Source organism: Etheostoma spectabile, chromosome 3 (genome assembly GCF_008692095.1).
Source record: "Etheostoma spectabile isolate EspeVRDwgs_2016 chromosome 3, UIUC_Espe_1.0, whole genome shotgun sequence".
Lineage (NCBI taxonomy): Eukaryota > Metazoa > Chordata > Actinopteri > Perciformes > Percidae > Etheostoma > Etheostoma spectabile.
Genome location: NC_045735.1, coordinates 15,915,901 through 15,934,361, shown reverse-complemented (window position 1 = coordinate 15,934,361; position 18,461 = coordinate 15,915,901). Strand labels below are relative to the sequence as shown.

Genomic DNA, 18,461 nt, shown 5'->3' with positions numbered 1-18,461 from the left:
TGAAATTAAGGTGAAGGTCTACATAAAAAAACAACATTAAAAGTATATTTTTTAAAGAGGAATATGTGCACAACTCCTAGAGAGAACACCTGCTGCACCACAGTAAAACGGGTTAAAAAGGACAATAGAAATAGGCTTGTGCATGAAAAAAGTAGGAGTTTTTTTTTTGACATGATACAAATGCAAGTTTCAGTTTTAGGATAAAGTACCAATTACAGAGGATAGAAATATATATATTTGTTTAATCATTATTGCAGTTGCTGCAATTTTACCTGGTCACCAGTAGAGGTCGACATGTTCCCCATAATACCGGGTCACATTTTCTCCTAAAAGATCAGACCACATGTACAGATATAAAAGTTATTGGATTTTATAAATACCATGATTCCTCTAAAATCTTTTTTGTTTGATGGCTTTTGATGTTTAAGGCCCTGCATGCACACTGGGGTTATGTTTTAGTTATGACTGAACCTCAGGTTGACATAGGGCAGAGCTACAGTGGAAACTAGAGGAATTATCAGTGTACAGGTGCAATGTCGATCAAGCGTAGTTTGGAAGTGTCAGTCGCACACACAGACAGGCCCGGCCCTGAGAAGGTGATCTGATCAGGGACAGGATTTTCAGTCTCCTGTGGGGGTTCTGGGAGGTGTGCATGGGCGTTACCAGCATTGGTTACCCTCTGTAAACTATTAAAGCCAACCTTTGTTGGCCTCATCTAACTGAAGACAGTGCTTTACGTCATACATTGTCTTTACCAAACAATTGTCTCATGATACACAGCATGAAGTTTTTACTGACAGGCCAACCATTCATAATTTTGAATTAGGATTCTTTCAACCCAAATATTTGTCCAAACGCATGCAATGTCAAAAAAAATTAATTTCCCTTTACAGAAGGAGGAAGCGGTTTATTTTCTTAACATTTCTGTGCATAACTGCTGAGGACCCGAGCCTCTCCACAGTACTGGGAGATTTTGTGGAATACAAAATAAAAGACAGATTTAGACCGACATACATCAAAGGAAAACTAGATAAGCAAAGTACATCCTTCTCACCTAAAGTGGAAGGGATTTGGTATGATGCCAGAACATTGTATGTATCTGCTAATATATATAGTGTATGTATATATGGAATCTAATAATATTTTTGCTTTTTGCCAATCCAGCGTTCAGTATTTCCAAAGTCCTTAGTACATGACACATTCTTCTGACATGGAAGTGCACTCTTAAAAATGTCTTTGATTTGCAAAGAAAAACAAGCTTTTTGTCATAAAAACATGAGTCTGGTCTTGCAGACTTGAAACAATATGACACAAATTCCATCTGCCTGATAATGGATATGGTATCGACTTCTGTCCATGTGCAGAGAACAGCTGCTTTTTAGAACTCTCCAGTGTTTCTAGACCGGTTCAGTAAATCAGCCAGGAGAGGGCGAGAGAGGGACTTAAAAAGATCAGGTACCAAGAAATTTAAAACCAATTAACTTTTTCTCACAAGTTATTTAAAGAGTTCTCTTAATCAAAGCACTGAATAACTTATTCATATATTTTTTTCTAAAAGTAAGCATTCACAGATCACTCCGTGTCATTTCCTCCTTGGTGCTCGTCCTGAGGCATCTCCTCGTTCCCCTTTGTTTCAACGTTGCCCTCCATCTGCCCCGGAGCGCCAGGCTCTGAAGGCTGCTGTTCCTCCTCCAAAGCCTCCCAGTCCTGGGCTTGTTGTGCTTCCTGTTCCGGTTCCTTCTCTGAATCTCCGCTGTCATCTGGGTCACTCGCTACCTCATCTTCTGTTTCTTTCCAGTCCCTGTCCTTCTCTTCAGCTTCTTCCAGCTGTCCATAATCGAAAACCGCGACTGTGTCCCCATTTTCTTTTGGGCTGTACAGTTCACATGGAGACAGAGCGTTCCCAGAGGCTCTGTCCTCTCCAGCTGACCTCCTGTGCTGTCTCGTGGGTGGGCGTCTTTTGAATGATAGCCGTGCACGAGTCTTGGTGGAAAAGATGAGTAAGAACCAGCAGGGAATTAACATCATGTACATACATTTTAAATAATCAAAGCAACTTAGATCTGTAAGGCAGCTAAGAACCTATACTTGATATCTATTTATTTATACAATCAAATTCTTTCTGTTATTTGTCCAAGTCTCAGCATATACGTGAGAGCAATGCACAAAAGGGTACCTAGGGACTCTGCTGTAACTAGGCTAATGGGATTACATCTTCAATCTCCTTTGCAGCAGTACTCATGCACTACAGGGGCATCTTGTGCCAGCTTATCCAAGGCCTGCTTAACCAGAAGATATGCAGGACTCCCGCCGAGAGACACGCCAACGGGGATGGGGGACCATGTGTCCGGCTGTGACGTCACGGTGAAGAGTGTGAGAAACACTTCAGGGGCTTTAATGTGACAGCAGCTCATGTTTGTCATTTAGTGACTCAGAACTCAAATATATAAAACAACAGAGTACCAACTACTCAAAAATGCTTCCAAATGATCTGTGAGTAGAAACATAATATATAAACAAATATTAACTGGAATAACATGATCTAGGGTGCTCACCAACATGATACCCACAGTAATAGCACAAACTCGTCCAACTGCATTAGAAAGAGAGGATACGTTTACCTTGTTGAAGCTCGGCAGCGGGGTGCCTTCAGGAGGGCCGTCAAAGCTGACTGGGTCCTCGTCTTCACTGGACAGATGTGAGGGCCGCAGGGTGGGGCTCAAGGGGCTTTGCGGGCTCCCGGGTGTGGTCGGGGACAACGGTGCTGACTGGAGCTTGGCCTCGGGACTCTTGGGTGAAGGCAGCAGAGCAGTGGGTGACAAGGCAAGATTGGCCTACAGGGGAAAGGAAGATCCTGTAGCCTGGATACTGTAATCTCTTTAGTACAAGGTGTTCCAATTAAACTAATCAACAATGTCCTTAATTACTGGAAAACAAGGTATTTACACAGCATTTCTTAAAATAAACACACTATAAAAATGCAATGACGAGAGAGCCATAAATTCAACACCAGAGTCATTCTATTAGGAAATATTATATGAAGTGAAGGAAAGATTAAACAATGTCATGTTGCTTTATACAGGGGTATATTCTTAAAACACACAATATATAAAACAGGGAATATTTCTCCTTTAAATGTGTAACTTAGTTTGAAAATAGAAGTATTAATACAGGTGTGCACATCTCTCCTTCCTACTTTGAAAACTCACCCGCGAGTAGGATGGCCTGACCTTCCATTTACAGTGTCACAAACAACACCTGTCATATTCAGTCTGAGAACTAAAGTACATCGAATCTTAAGTTAGTCCCCAAACCACTGTTCAAGTCTAGAGGAGAGTATCCTACCTCCACTGGGGAGAAGAGGAAGAGGGAGAAGCGGCAGCCCTTTTGTCCCATGGCTGCCCACCGTGTGAAATGCTAACTAAGAGAACGATCGGGGCGAGTTGGAGCCTTACTGGAGGCTGAGTGGCCCATGATCCCATTAAATCATTAATCTGAGCAGATTGTGGCATCAGGGACAAGCCCCTCCCCTTTTCTCAGCATGCTCAATTACCAATGTCAACTGAACAGTGGGTGGCAGTAATGCTTTACACATCTCAATCTCTGGATTATACAAACTCCGGAGTACTTCTACCATCCTATAATAACACATCATTAGTGAGATAAGCATTTCCCTCACAAAATATTCAAGTGTTGCAAGAAGTTTTTACCTGAAGTTTCTCAATGATGGAGGAGTTCTTCATCTTGATTTTAAAGGGATTTGGTGAGACAATAGTTTTCTGCTAGAGAACAGTCAGACCAGAATGAATGAAATGACAAATTCAAAAAATGTACACATGTATGCACTGTTGTGGTGCTTTGTGCTACAACATGGCATGCAAAGACATGTTAGTGTGGTTTGTTTGGAAGTCCTCTCTATGAAGAAAACCAGCAGGGATGTCCTAACACAACTTTCCCAATGTTTAAGCCAGAAGAACAAATACATCAATTATGGATTTGGCAAGAGTACACTGCCTAGGGTGTTGAAATTGTGACAGTGCAATGTAGAGTAAATAAATCCAAATTTGTTTCCTTTATATATCAAGAAGACTGATTTATAGCACATGTCTTAGTCAAGGAAGAAAATTACTTACATCTGATTCTTCATCACCATCTTTTTGACTTTGCAACTTTAGCGAACATGGAGGTCTTCTTCGAAATGATAACTATAAAAAAGAATTGTAACTAAAATCACAAGCAGTCCATATATAATAAAAAACAAACTCATGTACACAACGTGGAGAGCGTTCTTTCTTGGCAGCTAGACACACTGGGTATGTTACTGTATGGATACTGTAACATTAAAATATTATAAAGATATAATAAAGTACCTCGTTATTTGAGGTGGGCATTGGTAGTATGTGACCTTTGAACCTTCCAGCCAGCTCAGCCACGGATGGCTTGGATCCAGGAGAATACTATTGGAAAAGAAAAGACATTTAATCAAACATCTGACAAATACTTCTGGACACAGTTTGTCATGTTATGATGGAAATGATGGATGGCCTCCCATATGTTGAGTGTAAAGTGTAACACTTTCAAACAGAATGCTAGTTTAAATGCATGTAAAGGAATATGTGTAACATGCCTTTGCCCTGTTAGATGAAGCAAGACAACTGAATGTTACCCAGGGCAGTAATTTGGTGACTAGAGCTAAAAAACAACAACAATATATATCACCACGCATGGCATGAGCAGCCAGCCGTTTGGCACATGAACAATGAGATCTTCTAAGATAAAGAACATGTTCCACTTCCGTCTTTGTAAAAAAGGAAAAATGCAGATGGCTTGAGAAACACAGCAGCAAGATTGAAAAGAAAAAAAAAAAAAAAAAAAACTTAGGTTCAATGCTTTCCTTTAGGAACTCATCCACTCATCTCTTCTCCTGCTAAGGAGCATTTTTTGTGGGTTTGGACACAGGAAGTGAGCCCCTCTCTCTACAGCTGTTCAACATCACCCGCAGCCTGTGACAGGAGGGACCTGTACTCGCTGACTCACACTCTTATCACTTCTTGGCCCCTTTACTTTCTCTCTCTCTCCCACTATTCCCATGCTGATTGCTAAACTCCCCTCCCCTGCCCTTCCATGACCATTAACTCACTCCACATATCTGTTTCCTACATGATAAGTTTGCTGATGGCTGCAGCCAGAAATGTGCACCAAATGAAAACACTATAGTATGACACTTGTTTTCAAGGCTCTAGTCACTGCACCGTGAAGAAGTCCACAGACATTTGTTTACGACATGACGGCGGTGTGAGCTGTGCCATCCATCACTGGGCAGATTTCTCATGCATCATGTCACCGTTTCATAATTTGCATTGTACAGTCACTGCTTATGGTGCTCCTCCCGTTCTCTTTCTGGCTTTGAAACTACAGCTCATTTCCATCCTACTTTTATTGACCACTAAAAAGGCCCGTGCCTCTCCTCACAGCTGCCAACTGTATCACGTTTCCTGGGTGTGCACTCTCAGTTCCCCTCCCGCTCTGCAGTTTGAGCCGTAACCCGTGGAAACATGGATCTCCCAAGCTTCGCAGATACACACATTCCACACTTTAATCACAAGCTTTATTTTCTTCTCCCCCCCCCCCACTCCCCCCTCTGGTTCTCAACATGACCTCACCACCTTGCTCCCTCCACCCAAACGCATTACAGCATCAGCTAGTGGCTCCGTTACTGCTTCTCTGCACCTCCTCTGTGTCCTAATTCAACATCTCAACCCTTTTCCTGAGTTTGCTTTTCTCATCCGTGATAAATAGTAATCACCAGGGACCACCCACCATCCACACCATTATTTTGTAACCTCTAATTGTTTTAACTCTTTCCTGTCCTTCAAAAACAAAGCTTCCTTCGGAGCACATGCCCTAGTCACAGCAGTGCAGGCAGAGGAAGTGGCTTTGTTCGTTTGAATTGCTGCTAAATGTTTTGGATGAAGAAAATCAAGGCTCCTTTAAATGATACATGGGAGAAATGTCTACCCCTCGAACATACCATCAATTCATTCTTTATTCTTTTCAGTGAGTTACTTCTTTTCCTGACATCGGGTTTAATGTTATTTAAAATTACTTCTGTAATTTTACTGTTAACTTGGTCATGTACAGCAAAGATGATATTTAGACCAGTTATTTATTCTTCCATATTTTGATTATTTTAGAAATGACCAATTACTTGCAAAAGGGACTTAAAACGTGAGAGTTATATGAAGATTTAAAAGTCTTCAGCAGCATTAACTATTCAACAACTTTCTAGTTTTAGAACAAGTCATTTCAGATCCATTAATATCCTTCCATGCATCCTTTCAGGAGAGCCCTAATCTTTAATTAGCTTCTTCATGCAGAATGAAAATAACGTCACTCAATGGAAATTCCTCCCCGACTTTAAATACACCGACCATGCACCGGTCTCACGGCAGTTAGAGAAATGGTCACGTTATTTTGATCTATTGATTCGTCAACACGGACACAATTTTCTCGTTTATTTTGTGGTGGTCACCACGAAATGGGAACGTGACCATTTCACAAACTGCCATGAGACTGGTCTGCAGCAGCCGGCTCTGGGGGACAACAGCGGCCGCCGGGACACCATCCGAGGTCTCTGGGGGACAAAGCAACAACGGGGAAATGAAACAACACACGGGGACGGACCGCCACACGCGGGACGCGCCGCAATGGGACGGTTGTGGTTAGGAGAAGAGTGGGCGAAGCAGAGAAAGAGAGGGTAACCTTGCTCCTTATGACCTCATGAGGGGAAGATTCCAGATTGGCCCATCTGAGGTTTCATTTTCTCAAAGGCAGAGCAGGATACCCAGGGCTCGGTTTACACCTATCACCATTTCTAGCCACTGGGGGGCCATAGGCAGGGTGAGGGAACGCATATTAATTTTTAAAAAAAAATACATAAAGTGACATTTTCATGCCATGGGACCTTTAAAGAATTTGCCTGTTAAGTCTAAATTGAAAATATCACGGCAAGCATCTTTTTCTCTCAGTTAAACTCAAATGATTTCACTGGAATGGCAGGCACATTAATTCAATTAGCCATACAAGGTTGGTTATCAGTACAGGGCTTGTTAAACTCAGCTGGGACCCCGGGCTCTGTGGAAGAGTGGGAATCTTTGGTTCACTGCAGCAGAGAGCAGGGCAGACTATTTCTGGGGCTTTAGGCCTGGGAAAAAGCCCCTGGATCACAGCTCTGCTCTGCAACCCCTCAGCTCCTGAGAGAGAGTGTCCCTAGATATGCTAGACCACATCTGAAACATACTAATCTAGCAAACACAGCAATTGAGCATGTCTAAACAAGGAAACGCTGAGAAAAAAAATAAAAAACAAAACCCAACTTCTTGAAAGCAGAGCCCAAGCCATGTGATTCAAGTTCTCCAAACGGGCCTGTGTCAACACTAAAAAAGAAACAAGCTATTTCTGAACTACTTCCATGGAAACAGATCCTCCAGATGTTACGTGCATACAGTTACACATATGGTACACACTAAATGCACTAAAACATTTTTTATTCTTTAACTATGAAGAGATTTTTTATTCATTAGCATGACAAAAAAGTCCATTTATGCATGTAGAAAAGCTGGCATTCAAGGGAACAGCGGTAGCCCAGAGGATAGTAAAGTATTATGAATGAAAGAATGTTCTGGTTTGAATCCCCAAGCCAGGTGCAAAAACTTTGTTGTGATTAATTCACAGATAATACATTTGCAGTACAGGACATGGGACACCACCGTGTGTCGATGCCTATATAACTAATCTTTTCTTGGGGTTTCCCTCCCCCATAAACTCAGGAGGCTCTGTAGTCGTAGTGGCCATGGCCAGCCTGCCGCCCGGTAAACAGCGATCCACTCGAGTGGAGTATACAGTAATACTGTTGAGGTCCATCTACGCTATGCAGCGGAGGGGCTACGTGGCTGGCTTTGGTGTCCCTGTAGCGCTGGTATCAAAAAGGACAAGGCCATGCATTCCTCTTCTCCTCCAACGTCACTAAATAAGGCTTTTATCATACAAGACATTCTATACAAAGGGTCTCTAACTTGAATAACGGACAAGGCATCAAGGTACTTCACCACATACTGTAGATGCACCAATTTTGGAACCTAATATTAACAAACATAACACAAGGGAATTTAATAGAGGTCGTGTAAACAGCAGCGTTGGATCTTCCAAAAAAGGCTTTTTACCGAATATGGCATTTTTCATTTAAGACGTGGGATATGCCTGTATTTTTCGGGTTTTAGAGGCCTTCTTTGGACATGTACTGTACATAGCGCATTCGGAACATGTGTCTCAATCAGGGTTTTTACAGGTATTTCAGGTTTTTGGTAAGTTTATTGCGTTGCTATGGTTGCTGTATACAAACCAACCAGCCAACAGTTTGCAAGGCTGTAGTCCTGATAAGGAGAAACACCTCTACCAGAGCCGGGTATCTCCGCGGCTACCAGAGCCGGGTATCTCCGCGGCTACCAGAGCCGGGTATCTCCGCGGCTACCAGAGCCGGGTATCTCCGCGGCTACCAGAGCCGGGTATCTCCGCGGCTACCAGAGCCGGGTGTTGCCAAGGCTACCAGAGCCGGGTGTCGCCACGGCTACCAGAGCCGGGTATCGCCACGGCTACCAGAGCCGGGTATCACCAATGGTTTCCCGATTGAATGATATTTCCGATTCAATGTAAATTTGGTAAGGGACATTTCAGTTAGATGTATATAAAAGAGATTATCAGAGGCCTCTAGCCCCCCCAGTAAGAGTGCGCCCCATGTTGACTGAGTCCTGCAGTGGTCAGGGTTCAAGTCCGACCTGCGGCCCTTTGCTGTGTGTCATCCCCCATCTCTCTCCCCCTTTCATGTCTATCCACTGTCACTATAATAAAAAGAAAAGCCCCCCAAAAAATCTTTAAAGTACATCCAGCAATGGTGCAAAGGCTCATATAAAAAAAAATGATTTTATGAATCAATATCAGATCACTCTAAAATTTACTTTTATTATTTTAACCCAGACCTAATGGCCACACCTGAAAAGACTGGTTTTCAGTGTGAATGTGTTGCTGTGCATCCTCAGTGAGCTGTGTTTGGATAAGTAAAGAATAATCCCAACCAACCTGGCGGAGACACGAGTGTTCTGTATGACCGGCAGATGTGGAAAGATAACAGAGTCAAACAGATCCCACAAAGTCTGCTATTGTCTGTTCCTGTTATTCATATTTCCAGAGGCAGGGGAGAAGAAGCACATGATATACAGTAAGTCTAGTAAATCCTAACATATCTGCCTGATATTACGGGGTGGTCAGAGGGACAACAGGCCGTGTATTCTACCATGGAGCTGATAGAGATGATGTCTGGCTCAGAATCCTCTAACCCTTCTCTAGGAACGCTCAATCCTCATAAGCTCTCACTGGTGAGCCCCACACACTGGGAATCTGGGAAAGTGAAGACAAATAAAAAACACCAAAGCGCAGCCGTTGAGCTAGCGATTGTTTAATGAGATCACCAAGGCTTCAGTTTGGGTCTGGAGACTTTGTTTTCACACGTCAGTGTGTCTTGCCAGGGGGAAACCGCCACAGTGAGCAGCGCCCTTCTGCCTACACTTGTTGTGGTACCGGAGCAGACCGCCACCTTCTCGCTCGCTGGCTTCCCAGGAAAACATGATGTGGTTTTGGACGGACCTCATCTGAATAGCTCATTTTTCCACTGCCCTCACTGGCACTGTGTTTGTGTGTTTTTACATGGGTTTTGTGTGTGTGTGTGTGTGTGTGAAGACTACGAAAAGGCCCTCAATCAGAGGGATGAGGTAAATGAACACGCTCATCTACCAGACATTACTGCCCCGGCCTCAAAGGAAATGGGGAGGTGCTGCAGACAGACTTGTACTGTAGGGTGGGAAAGCAAATATGTCATGAAATTATATGCATCCAGAGAAAAGGAAAATACATCCATATGACCATAGAACAGAAAGCTTCTTGACAAAGAAAGACCACGAGACCCAATCGTCTTTCTTAAATGTGACAAATGCAACAAGTCAAGATCCCAAGAGGCTTTATATTTTAATGCTATTTAACTGTAATGATCAAAATTATGAAGATAGAGACCAAAAGGGCTATTTCACAAAAGCAGAATTTAGAAATCCAGAGGAAAGCGAGGCCCGACCTAGTCTGATCATTGCATTGTTTTGTATGTTTCACGTTGGCCAAGCCAGGCTGAGGAGGTGGGGCTAGCCAGGTGTAAGTAATTCACCAGTTGAATTCAACAGACGGCAAGGTCGAGCACAGATTTGCTGATGTTGAAAGAAGACACTGTCTTGTACTTTACACCCATTGAGCAACAGCTACTAGTGGAAACCTAAGAGGAAGTAAAGCCTATAATATGTAAAGAAGGAAAAAACGGCCGCTATAATTACACAGTAAGAAAAAGTTGGCAGACAATAGGAAATAGGAGAAGGGGAGCAATGGAGCGTGAATGATAGTAAGACAGTTTGAACAGAAAGAACACCTTAATACAAGCACCTGTTGGGGATCCATCAGGGTGTTCTGGTTTCTCAACCACTCTAGAGAGTTGATCAGGTAGTTGTCGTGGAGGCTGAGAGCACAGACAACGTAGCATCATTTCAGCTGATATACATCACCACCACAGGGTTTGACTTCCATTCATCCATGGTAGACTTTCCAAACTTTGGGATAAAATATTCTACAACACTGAAAGAGACCAGTCTCTATAATGAGGAGTTTTATTTATACTTGAGTACATTTTGCTGATAACACTTCTGTCTTTTTATTGTAGTACATTTTTAATGCAGGATTACTTGCTAATGGAGTATTTAAGGAAGATCTGGTTAGATTGGCTGTCCTTCAGTTTAATGGAAAGGCCCCATGTCACAGTCCAGTTTCCAAGCCACTTGACTGACATTGTGGACTTCTCTATAGTCTCTAGAGTTTTGAGTTGTCTTGGTTTCAGCCAGCCGTTAAGGTTAAATCAGATTATTTCTCATATGTTGTATACCTGGTCTTTCCAAAAGATGAATGGGTTTATAAAATGTATTTAACAACGGGATTTGAAGAGTTTTATCTGTTTTACATGTGCATGGTTGACTGTAATCTTCTAATTGTTTTTTTTTTGGGTAGACAATTTTAAGATCTGTCCAGGGACAACGGATGAAAAATAGTCTTTTGGCTAATTCTGCTGCATTTACAGCAATATTAATCAATGTACACTGTCCCTGTCAATAAATTAAATTAAATGAAAATGTTAAATTTGAAGTTGCACCTGCCTTCTAAGCCTGACAACATAACCATAAGTTCTTAATATTTCACAAAATGTTATATGTTGAAATTAAGAGCATGGCTAGATGCCAAATATAGAGGAGGGTGTTTGAGGAGGTGCAGGCAGTATGAGTTAACTGTGAGTTATAAAGTCATGATGATATTGTTTTTTGGACTCTCCACTTCCTCTGTCTGGCTCAATGTTCTCAAAATCCTGTCTGCACGTATCTCACTTTTGTAGACTTTAAAATACTGACTAAATTCAACATGTTTGACAATCTGCAGATGTCAAACTCAGACTGCCTCAGCCTGCATGTATCTATCAGTGACATAACTTTCTTGAAAGCAGCATGGGTGTTTTTCTTTCACAGATCACAGTGTCCTCCTCACTATCTTGTCTGTACAATGGTTCCCACCCAGGCTATCTCTCTGCACCATACACTGCTTCGGACTGAAAATCGGAAGGGCAGGGTCTGACTAATAGGTTACAGAGAAAAACACTCTTCATGCATCGTGTGAGGGCCTTTAATGGCAACAAACTACAACAATATTTAAGAAAACAGCAACCCCTGTTCTGCAATAAAAATCAGCTATGGAATTATGAGGCATTATAAACCATTTGATTGGTTATAAAGGTGCACAAATTGTCCAACCAACCAAGTTTCAACACAACTACTTAGAAGGAGACTTGAGGAGATGTAAATACAGGCAACAAACCAATATATTATAACGCAACCAACATTATTTTTGCTACATTATTATATTACTACAAACAATTTAAGTGCTTCAGTCAGCACGTCTGAGCACACTGCAATCTCCAAAGAGCGAGCCTGCTGAAAAAGGTTCAGGTTGTACCGTGTGTCATCGCCTCCAGGGTACACAGTGCTGCCGAACCAGATTAAAGTTACCAGTCTGACTTTACATTGTGACCCACACACCGTTTTCTTTATGTTCAACCTCTGTCCACCAAGAAAACATTGTGTGGAGCCTACTAGGACATTTGGGACACAAACATTGCTTTAACGGCCGCTGCAGTCAGCAGCAAAATAAATATCACCTCAGTCATTTTATGTAGCGCTGCAAAGATTAATCAATTAGTCATCAACCCTAAAAAGGAGTCGCCAACTATTTTGATAATTAATCGGTTTGGTTCATCTTTGATGAAAAAAAAAAAAATGTTTTCCAATTCCACCTTCCTAGTTTCTTTAATTAAATCACTTTATCGAGAAAATAATTGACAGATGAATCAACAACGCAACTAATCTGTTAGTTACAGCTCTATTTTAATGAAAGTTTGAACTTGCACTAAAATTATCAATCAATCTATCTATCTACCGAGCAGTGACAAAGTGATTTCGTCTGAGGTCATTAGCTCAATTAAATGTTTTCAAATTAACCTAAACAACGGTTTTGGACATACAAGGTTTTCACCCGACAGCATGTTGCCAAACAGTGAAAAGAACTTCTATTAGCCTACTGTGAAATTATGAATATTTTGCAGAAACTAAGCACCGTCTGCTGTTTGCTTCACTTTTCCAACTGATTTTGACAGTAAAAGTGCTACAGAGACAATATCAGAGAAAGCCGATGTGGTTTGCACAACAGGAAGCATCAGAGGAAGCCGAGTTCAAGTCACATGAGATTCTGGTGGTTTGTCCTATCATCAATATGTGCTCTTCACCCAGCTCATCTTATCATAGCTCAGAAGTGCTTTAATAGCGCTCAGAAGTGCTTCAATAACACTCTAAAATGAGATGGCATTTACATATTTTATACACACTCTGAACACAGATCCAGCCATAACTACACTGGGGCTTATTACAGAATAATGTTTCATAAGATTTCCTTAATGCCAAAAGATTGAGGGTCTGGCATCGAGTAATGAGAGTCTCCCATCTCGAGGGGCGGGACCAAGCGTGCATTTGAACATATCACTGGACGCAATAGAATAACACTACAACCAATCACAAAAACATACAGGGGGACGTATCCAGAGCCCAATACACTGAGCTACGAGCGGAGCTAACTGGTAGAATTATCTCAAATTCAGCTATCCTCTGGCCCCGCCTACATCAGATACACTGATGTGATTGGTGCAACTCACCTCTGGCCCCGCCTACATCAGATACATCGATGTGATTGGTGTAGCTGGCCTCTGGCCCCGCTTATATCAGATACACCGATGTGAATGGTGCAGCTGGCCTCTGGCCCCGCCTATATCAGATACACCGATGTGATTGGTGCAGCTCAGCTACGAGGGCATAGTTAATGAGCAGCATTACGCGATGCCAGAGGAACTCAATGAGCTAATTCTAATTGTGCTCTCAGAGTACTCTGGATGTCCTGGTGTGATGCGGCTGCTTTTACATTCCACTGAGCTTGACGGGCAGTTAGGTGTCTGTGTTATGTTAAGGCCAGAGTGAACCAATCATACTGCTCTGAAACACACAGCTCATATACAACCTGAGCAAACACCTGGATCTGTCACTTCATGTCCAGTTTGGATAAGCTCTGAACACGATGGCAGCAAACGTTTTTACCCTGTGTCATAATGTAATCACAAAAAGCGTTTTTTTTTTACTGTGAGTGACCCTGGACTGGGTACTGGCTCTAGGTTACTTACTACAGTGCAAGTAGTAGGGATAGAAGTATTGGTTCATAATAAAATTGATAACAGTTAACTAATAGTGTAGAGCTGCAAATATGAATCCAGTCATTTAATCCGTTCATTATTTGTCAACTATTAAATGAATCGCCAACTATTTGGATAATTGCTTTTTCGGTTTGACTCATTTTTTGAATGAAAAAAAAAAGCTCCATAAATGTGAATATGTTCAAGTTTTTTCTCGCCTCTGTGACAGTAAACTTCATATCTTAGAATTATGGACAAAACATTTGAGGCCGTCATCTTGGGCTGTAGGAAAAATCCACATTTTTTAATTATTCATTTTACAGACCAAAACAACAACTAACAAAAATAATTGACAGATTACTCCATTAAAATAATCGTTAGTTGCAGCCCTATAATAGTGGGACACTATTTAAATAACATACGGTTGTAAAGCAAAATGGAAATAAAAGCTGCCTCATTAGCAAACGTCTGGCTGCTCCGGCCCGAGCTCCTCTGTTATTGGTCTCTTAACTTTACTTTTATTGTATTACATAATAAATGTGCACACCATGGCAAGGCAATCCATTTTACTCACTCCTCTAGCTGTGGGGTTGTTTTTCCATCAACCCCACACGCAGGTAGTACAAATCATCAGGTGCACACACACACACACACAGTCGTGTCTGCCTATCTTTGTGGGGACCAGTCATTGACATAATGCATTCCCTAGCCCCTTACCCTAACCTTAACCATCAAACCTAAATGCCTAACCCTCACCCTCACCATAACCCTACTCCTAAAACCAAGTCTTAGTCCTCAAAAAGCCCTTTAACGGTATGGGGACCAGCATTTTGGTCCCCACAAAGCACTCAGGTCCCCATAAGTATACTGTTTTCACAATTTTTGGTCCCCACAAATGTAGCTATACCTAGACACACAACACACACAACACACACACAACACACACACACACACACACACACACACACACACACACACACACACACACACACACACACACACACACACACACACACACACACACACACACACACACACACACACACACACACACACACACACACACACACACCACACACACACACACACACACACACACACACACACACACACACACACACCACACACACACACACACACACACACACACACACACACACACCACGTTGTCATTCACTAGCTTGCCACAGACATGAAATCCAAAATTTAACGAATTCCCAGCTGCAATCTCCTCTAAGGCTCGCTTGCTACAGTTGGAATCCATGTTTGATGAATATGACAGCTTTTAATAACAGAACTTATGAAACTAAGAGGTGATGTCATCGAAGTGTAAAGCTGAAGCAGCTTAAATGATGGTGAGTGTGAGACTGACTTTACAAGCTAGTTTAGCACTAGTTTACAGCACACACACACACACACACACACTTAACTGACATGCAGCTCATTGTCATCATCTGCTCGATAACTTGCTAGACTATTAACTTCTAGTTAGACACCGAGCTCATCAGATCTGAGCTGTTTGTGAGGCTTGATTCAGAAATAGAAAGAGTCCCAAACAACGGTTCTCAGTCTTCAGTTTGCTTGTACAGGTTCAACCTTATCAGATTGTTCTTGTTGTTTTGTCACCTAAGAAAGCCCCCCCCCCTGCCCCCTTGCTCTCTTTTCTTCAACCATTCTTTCATCTTTTCCAGATTTGGGTGCACTCCAAATTCTTTACTCTCAACTTTGGTGACAGGGTAAGAGGACTAAGGTCATGAGTCCAAGCTGATCTGGTCTAAAGCATACATCAAGGTCCTAGTTGAGTGGTTTAAGTATGTGGGAGTAGATCTGTGGCAGATTACTAATGTACTCCCTCACGTGCTGTGGGCGAAGAAATGGGTGTTTCTCTTCCCATTTGCCACATGACATTAAATACTTGAAAAGATGTTAAAAGTTAGGAGGGAACATCTTGTTGAGGGAGGAAGCCACAAACCTACGAGCAAACTCTGCAGGAAAAACAGCGTTTTATGCCATGAAGAAGCACACTCTGTTCTTTTTTAGCTGCAAGTGGGTAAAGGCAGTTTGGCCTTTGAGAGGAGAAAGCATGGCTTGTCAGCTGAGGGTACGATGGGGGGGGGACATTGAGGATGTTCACACGTACAAGCAAAATGCAGACTGACAGCGAAGACTAAAATCAACTAATGATATTTACTTCACACTTACTATTACAACACACACACACGGGCTCATGACAGATGTTCAGTCAGACATTTCCCTAACGAACACTGTGGTTACTTGTTATGAAGTCCTTACCACAAACAGCCTATATGTTGAGATGTGTGTGTGTGTGTGTGTGTGTGTGTGTGTGTGTGTGTGTGTGTGTGACTGAACAACTACACTCTCAGGAAAGAGAAGTGCAGTCCTCTTTTCAGAAAGTCATTCAGACAACATGCAAAGTAGTCTATAACTTTCACGCAAAATTTAATAGATATCATAGCCAGAATTATCATAAGTAAAAATACAGTATTATATAAGATATTAAAGTTAAGAGGTGAACGCTGTAAAGATCAGGGACTTTAAGTGTGACGAGTAGTCAACACAACTACACGTGCATTTCATCTGTAAAACGTTTGCAGAGACAGGCCCCATCCGTCCAGAATGTCCCAGTAAGAGACCCCGTCTACTCACTGAGCTCCTGATGTAATGTTTCAATTTCAACCACACAGGGCTGCACAAAAACACACTGAATGTTCCAACCATCTGTTCAAGTTGCCTTTAAGTACAGGCTAGAGCAGAGAAGTACCCTCAGAGTCCCAGAGTTGTTACCTCCATCCTGGGGAATGTGCCAGAGATCGTCCCCTCCTGCTGGACTTCTGAGAGCCGGCTGCTGGTTGTGAGGAGACTGAGGAGCGCAGCGGGGACACACACACTCTGTGTTTATATCTGGAGCCAAACGGGCTCATGGACGCGCAGGAGGAGTGGACAACTTTTACGCGCATTTGACTCAGTCTGCACTGTCAAGTGAGTCAGGTTAAAAAATACTACTTCTGCTACAGACTTTCAAAATAAAAAAACTGGAACGTTGCACTGAATTATTAAACCTCCGGGGCCTACATACATTTTATTCTGTAAGTAGGGAGGTTTGGCAGATGCAAAGTGGAATTAGAAATTACATGGCATTTTAACATACATCAATGTATATGAAGCTTTAACGCGCTGTGCACAGCAGAAATCATAATTGCATGAAAATGTTTATCTTACTAAACTTTTCAGTCAATTTAGCAATCAATCATAACTGCAGGTCTGCCATCTATGAGCCAACACTTTCATGCATGGATGTTTACTCCTGGCTTCAACAAATTAAGCCCCGTGTACTTTGCCTTTATCAGCACACTGCTGCTGTGACATCACTGATTAAAAAGGGCAGCATAACACTAGATTTCAGCCCAATGTAACTTTTAGATAACAAAAAACAAAATTCTATTTTCTATTCTATTTTCAAACCTTTTATTTTGAAGGCAGTATTTGTCTAACTGGCTGTCTCTGACTTGACTCAGCTGTGTGAGGTGTGGCATCACCAACTCCAGCAGTGTGTATAATTGTGCTGTCCATAGAAACCTACAGTGGGGGGGGGGGGGGGGATGAGTTTAGCTATTCAGCAGGTACTTCACAGTATGTTCCCCCTGATAAAAAAACACCTCTCTTTAATATTCCTTTAGGCACTCGTGTGCCTGGTTGGTTTATATCACTTATATTTTTCATATTCTATGATATCATTTAAACTTCCCTACAATTTCTGCAGGGTCTCTAAAACTTCATTTGACTGAATTAGAATAATTAGACCAACTTAAAACACAACATCCTCAATATCTCCAAGCAAACACATGAGTTCAAAGGTCAGACATTCCTGACAATATTAAATGCAAATTATTCCTGTTCAGTCTAATTTAATGTAATGAAAGACATTGGAGGATTTGTTTTTACAGGAAAGTGTGTCTATAGGCTTATGAATTGCATTTTATGCATGAACCACAGGCTGCATGACTTTCATTAGGTTTCAGGCCTAAACGTGCATATCTGAGCCTCACCTGCACCTGCAGCTGTGGTTTTCCTACGATGCAAGTCCAGGACACTCACATCTGGAAAACATGTGAAATTATATACTCCATGTCCATCTTCCATCTTCATCCGCTTATCCAGTAACGGGTCCAGGGGCAGCAGCTCCAGCTTTCTATACTATCATATACTGTATTTATTATTAGCTGCTTTTTTAGTCAATAATTTGAATTTTGAGTTTTCATGTAAGGATGAAAGATGATGAAAGATCTGGGAGCTACTCTGCTGTCCTGTTCGGGACGGAGGACGGAGAGCCAGTCACTGAAGTGGTTTGTGCTGTGGAAATGTAGAGAAGCATCTAATGGACTGGTTTCTAACTCCCCAAGAACACACCACACAGACTGCAGGAGAGACCAAGTTCCTCCTGCTGGTGTACCGACCACACAACATTCTTTCCATTGTCTTAGTTCCTAGTTATGACAGAGAGAAGTGATATTATTATTGG

At 42.0% G+C, this 18,461-nt stretch overlaps 1 protein-coding gene across 1 annotated transcript; it reads right to left on the bottom strand.

Annotated features, from left to right (window-relative positions):
• Window positions 1-891: 891 nt before the first annotated feature.
• zgc:153184 (capZ-interacting protein) lies at window positions 892-16,909 on the bottom strand. The gene is given in 7 exon segments (XM_032504292.1): window positions 892-1,983; window positions 2,622-2,834; window positions 3,711-3,782; window positions 4,134-4,205; window positions 4,371-4,457; window positions 16,727-16,830; window positions 16,833-16,909. Coding segments are annotated over 7 exon segments (1,026 nt in total). The 5' UTR covers window positions 16,900-16,909; the 3' UTR covers window positions 892-1,572.
• Between the last annotated feature and the right edge of the window lie 1,552 nt (window positions 16,910-18,461).